The sequence below is a fragment of the Myotis daubentonii genome, chromosome 2 (genome assembly GCF_963259705.1).
Source record: "Myotis daubentonii chromosome 2, mMyoDau2.1, whole genome shotgun sequence".
NCBI classification, from domain to species: domain Eukaryota; kingdom Metazoa; phylum Chordata; class Mammalia; order Chiroptera; family Vespertilionidae; genus Myotis; species Myotis daubentonii.
The window spans coordinates 96,144,307-96,150,043 of NC_081841.1; the positions used below are offsets into that span (position 1 = coordinate 96,144,307).

General features: G+C 41.0%; 2 protein-coding genes across 2 annotated transcripts; one reads left to right on the plus strand and one right to left on the minus strand.

Moving 5' to 3' along the window:
- Positions 1–220: 220 nt before the first annotated feature.
- Positions 221–1,573, minus strand: LOC132226624 (tripartite motif-containing protein 60-like). The gene has a single exon (XM_059681182.1). It carries the CDS (start codon positions 1,571–1,573, stop codon positions 221–223), a length of 1,353 nt encoding a protein of 450 aa, XP_059537165.1.
- A 592-nt stretch (positions 1,574–2,165) lies between these two features.
- On the plus strand, positions 2,166–2,467 carry LOC132226625 (small ubiquitin-related modifier 1-like). The gene is given in 2 exon segments (XM_059681183.1): positions 2,166–2,322; positions 2,325–2,467. Coding segments are annotated over 2 exon segments (300 nt in total).
- The last annotated feature ends 3,270 nt before the right edge of the window (positions 2,468–5,737 follow it).

Below are 5,737 nucleotides of genomic sequence, written 5' to 3' on the forward strand. Positions count from 1 at the left end.
TCTAGCCTCACTTTTAAACAGTGATGGATTTTAATGGATTTTAAAATAAAAAAGTTGGAGATGTCGTTCAATAATGCCCCCCAGAATAGGCAATAGGGTGCCTCCTAAAAACTTGCAACATTCATACATCAAAACTGGAATCAGGCTCTTTATTGTAAGTATTTCTTTCAACAGCAAGGGTAGAAACTAAGCACATAGAAAATTTCTTTCAAATTTGTCATCAATAGACTCTGATGATACTGGTTGTAAGAGGTTCTGAAGATACGAGGGAGAAATAAGGCATAAGTTTTCCTGTAAATGTAGCAGTGATTCCATACGACAATGGGCAGGTCTTCAAATTATAAAATGAAACCTCTCCCAACTCATAGTCCAGAAAAACACCAATCTCTTTTGGAATAGAGAAAGGGCCAAATGTATAAGTCCAGCAGCCATTGCTTGGCGATGGTGATATGAGAGTATTTATGGGGAAGGATTCTTTACACACACCTAAGGACCATTTCCCTGTGCCTCCTATGGTTACCACCCAAAAATGCCTGCCAGCATCAAATCCCTCAGAACTCCGGACAGCTGGGTTAGAAGTAAGTGCCTGGGGATTAAGACTGCGATCTGGTTCCCAATATGTCGCCTGTTTTCCAGTTATTGAGATAAGGAGGTCTGGATGGGCAGTTTCCGGATCCAGTGTCAAATCTACCTGAAACGTGCGGATCATTTTATGCAGGCCCAAATAATGTGGCGGGAGAGTGAAAATCTCTTTCTTTAACTTATATGAAAAGATGGCCGGGGATTCTATGTTTTCATAGCTGTTGTGGGTACTTTCAATACCTGTGAGTAAATCCTCATCCGTCTGCAAACACTTCTCTTCTATTTCACTTAACCGATTGCTTAGCCTGAACATATGATATGAAATTTGCCTTCCATTTTCAATTAGTTTTTCTTCAACATCATTCTCTTCTACAAGTAGATCATTATCAAATTCATTGTACTCTATTTCCAAGGAATACTTAAGATCATTACATTCATAGTCCAGTTTATTCCTCCATGTAGTCATCTTTCTCTTCACTGCCAAAATATTTGCACCTTGGTATGTATATACATTGACAGCATCTTTAAGGTGTTTAGTGAGGACCCCAATGCACCTTTTGAGCATCCCTCTCTGACTAGCTGCAGCTTCCTCAATGGGGATCAGGGGCTGATCCGGGGGGTCTAAGGAGCCCTTGCACTGGGGACACAGCAGCTCCAGGCTTTTCTCACAGAACAGGGTCAGAACCTCACGGTGCTTCCCACACAGGGGCATTTCTTCCTGCATTTTCCTCTGGCTCCCTGAGGTGGGGATTTGCTTAATAATCTCAGTCATATAACATAATTGGGTGTTCTTCTCCAAGCTCCTGTCAGGGCAGTGGTGGAGGCAGACAGGACAGGGAAAGGTGCCCTGTAGACCTTCCCAGCGCTGGTAGATGCAGAAGGGACAGAAGTTGTGCCCACACTCAGTGGTCACTGGGTCTCTCAGGTAATCCAGGCAGATGGGACAGCTGGCCTCTGCTTGGAGCTTGGCCAGGGAAGCTGCAAAGGCCATGATGCAGTGAAGGTGTCTATCAGAAGAGACTCCCTTCAGTCAGTGTGATCCTCCAGGAGCGAGGAGAAGTGAGAAGCTGAGGTCTGCTCAGGCCTCCCTCTCTGTGCAACTCAGTAGGAGCTTCCAAGAAGAGTTCCAGTGGCCAGCTGACATCCAGATTTCCAGTCACCTTCTCCTGTGTCTAATGTCAGGTTCCCCAAGTGAAAATCAGCTGTGGACTCTCCTCAAAAACGAAGCACCATGCAAGTCATAAGTGATTTCTGTGAAGGAAAAGATATCATCATTTAAAAGTTCAAGCAGCATCTACCCTTCCCTCCTTGTATGAACAATATGTCAGGTAGTCCAAATCATTTATCATGACAATATTTAAGGAGGAGTTAGAAGGAAATTCTATTTTGCAACTTAAAATGAATTAGTCAATCTAGGCAAATTCATCATTACTCTCAACCATCAAAAAAACCCAACAAAACAAAACAAAAAACTGATGCTGTGCTGTGGGGCTGTGGGGAATAGAGGATTTTTAAACCAGGAGCAAGGTACTGTCTACCAGAGGACACTTCTTTGTGGAGATCTCAGGTGAGTCACCATCATTATGTTGGACCAGGAGGTAAAACCCTCAACAGGGGACTTGGCGAATAAGAAGGAAAGGGGGTTCATTCAACTCAAAGTCATTGGACAGGACAGCAGTGAGAGTCACTTCAAAATGAAAATGACAACAAACCACAAGAAACCCAAAGAATAATGCTAACGTGGGGAGTTCCAATGAACTCACTCAGGTTCCTCTTGGAGGGTCAGAGAATTGCTGATAGTCACACTCCAAGAGAACTGGGAATGGAGAAAGAACATGTGAGTGAAGTTTATCAGGAACAAATTTGGGATCACTCAATGGCTTAGATATCCTTTTTATTTTTCCTCAATCTTGTATTGTTAAAAAAAAGTGCCCCCCCCCCCCGCCATCTCTTTAAAACCTCTGGTAATTTGAATTCTAGTGCCCATTATTCATTATTGTTGGTTTTCTTTGGGCTGACTTTCAGTGATCAAGCCTCAGCCTCCTTCATATCACCCTCTCCTTTTGAAATATTATGTGTGTGCACAGGGAGGCCACCCTTTTCAGGACGGTGCATTTTGAGGCTTGTGATAAATGAGGTGGACCAATGCAAGTGTTCATAATATTTCCAATTGTCCCAGAAGTTCTTGCATTGTGATTGCTTCACTCGTGGACTATGACTTTCTTTTTCTTTTAAAATATATTTTTATTGATGTCAGAGAGGAAGGGAAAGGGAGAGAGAGATAGAAACATCAATGATGAGAGATAATCATTGGTTGGTAGCCTCCTGCATGCCCTCTACTGGGGATTGAGCCCACAACCCAGGCCTGTGCCCTTGACCTGAATGAAACCTGGGATCCTTCAGACTACTGGATGACACTCTATCCACTGGGGTTAGGGCCTGGACTATGACTTTCAGTGGGAGGTGGGAGTTTTTCAGTGAACTGAACTGTGGAAAAATGACCTTTCCTCAGCTTGAAGCTACTTTGAAACTCTGAAGATCTGGACAAAAAGAAGATTATCAGGTTGAAGACAAGATGACAGATAAGGTGATAGTAAAAACTAATTCCAAAGATGGCTTCACTGAAGAGAAAGCATTTTAATAGAAAGTAAAATCTTTTCAGAAGATTCCAGGAAAGTTTTAATTTTTATTTCATAAAGTATTCATGCAGAAGTGTGTGCAACAGAACACTGCTCCTTTTAATATTTTTTGTAAAAGTGATCGTGATCAGGGAGCTCAGTTGGCTGGAGAATGTTAGGGATGTGTTAAGGGCTCAGGTTCAGTTAAAGGCCAGGGCCCATACAATAATTAAACAATGAATGCAGTAACAAGTAGTTGAACAAATCTCTCTCTCTCTCTCTCTCTCTCTCTCTCTCTCTCTCTCTCTCGTCCCCCCATTCCTCTAAGTCTAAAAGGCAATCAATAAATAGAATATATATATATATATATATATATATATATATATATATATATATATATAGAGAGAGAGAGAGAGAGAGAGAGAGAGAGAGAGAGAGAGAGAGAGAGAGTGGCCTGTGTGGCTCAGTTGTTTGGAGCATTGTCCCACGCACCTCAAGGTCACAGGTTCCATCTGGGATTGTGTCAGGTAAGAGAAGCAACTAATTCTGGTATCTCTGTCACATTGATGTTTCTCTGGCACTCTCTCTCCCTCCCTCCCTAAAAATATATACCTACACTAGTAAAAAAGAAACGTGCAAATTGGTGTTACTGCGCTATGCCCACCAGCCAATCAGGATGAGTATGCAAATTAACCCAACAAAGATGGCGGTTAATTTGTATATGCAGGCATGGAGCGAAGACTGATAGCTCCGGCCAGAGTGAAGACTGAAGACTGAAGAGGCTTGGCTTCTCCACTGGGGCTGGATCAAAGGCCTGGGTCTCTGGTGCTGGAGAGAGACCAGTGCAGTCAGCCAGGGGAAGGAAGGCCTATTGCGAGAATCTTCGTGCAACGGGCTTCGAATATATATATATCATACAACTGTTGGAGGGACTATACCATTATTTGTGAGGAAGTTTTGCCAGATAAATGAATATAAATCTCATCAGAGCTCTGAACCACCTATTCACAGGAAATATAAGGGATTGAGAAAACTCTAAAGAAGAATGTTTCAATTTGATTGGTCCACTACATAGCCAGCTAGTAAGTGAAACACTGATTCTGGGTGTGAAGTGAGGACATTTCTGGGAGAGATTAATATTTGAATCTGTGGATAAGCAAAGCAGAGGGACTTCCCCAATGTCAGTGGGCAACATCCAATCCACTGAGGGCCTGAAGAGAACAAGCACCTGGGAAAGCTGAATTCACTCTCTGTTGGACTGAATAAGGTAACACATCTACCTCCTGTCCTGGGATCTCCAGGTTCTCAGTCCTTCAGACCCATCTGCTCTCTGACTCTCAGGCCTTCCAACTATACCACCGTCTTTCCTGACTACAGACCATGGGACATCTCGGGCTCCATAACCTTGTGAGCCAATATTTTATAATAAGTGTCTTTCTAGATACACACTATTGGTTCTGTTTCTCTGTAAGCCTTTAATAATACACGGAGTAAGTAATCAGTAAAATCCTGACTGTAATAAACTCTACTGAAAATTTGATCATATTGCTTCAACAGAAATATAAACAGAAAGTAAAAAAAGAAATACAGATACACACACGTTGAAGACCCTAGCTGGTTTGACTCAGTGGATAGAGCATTGGCCTGCTGACTGAAGGTTCTCTCTCCCCTTCAATTCCAATCAAGGGCACAAGCAGGTCTATTCCCAGTAGGATGAGTGCATGAGGCAGCTGATCAATGACTTTTCTCTCATCATTGATCTTTCCATCTCTCCATCTCCATTCATCTCTGAAATCAATAAAAATATATTTAAAAAAGTAAATTGTAGGAATTAAAATAGACTTAAAGCCATAGAAATCAGTAATGTATACATCTAATTTCATTTTATTTTGAAATATTTGATCAATTTTAGTTGGAAGTTGGACATTTGAGGATTCAAACAACCTGGTTGATGATTATGTTACACTGAGGTAATGATTGGCATTAGTGGTATGTAAATTACCCTGGCAGGTAGTTCTGTTAGTCCCAATATGCCAAGGTTTCAGATTAAATCTGAGGTCAGAGCACTTTACAAAGAGCAACCAATAAATGTATGACAGAATGGAACCATAAATCAATGTCCCTTTCTCATTTCCAATCTCTCTCTCTCTCTCTCTCTCTCTCTCTCTCTCTCTCTCTCTCTCCCTCCCTTACCCCAACCTCTCACTATAAAAAATAAACTAAAAAATAATAATTTTAAAATTTTAATGAAGAAGTATGTAAATTAAGAGTCTCCTTTAGAAATATATAGTGAAAAGTTTACAAGTAAACTCATAGAGATTTTCTGCCCAGAAATGGCAAAAGGTTGGTATGATTATAGGTAGAAGTTGCAGAAAGCATAGTTATAGAATATGGGTTCATTATACATGAGATCATAAGGTTTTCTCTCCTATTCTGAATACCTAGAATATTCTATGATTTACTTTTATTTTATTTTTTTTAAAAAATATATTTTATTAACTTTTTACAGAGAGGAAGGGAGAGGGATAGAGAGTTAG

Coding starts and splice junctions, on each gene's coding strand:
- LOC132226624 (XM_059681182.1), bottom strand. CDS start 1,573: ATGGCCTTTGCAGCTTCCCTGGCCAAGCTCCAAGCAGAGGCCAGCTGT.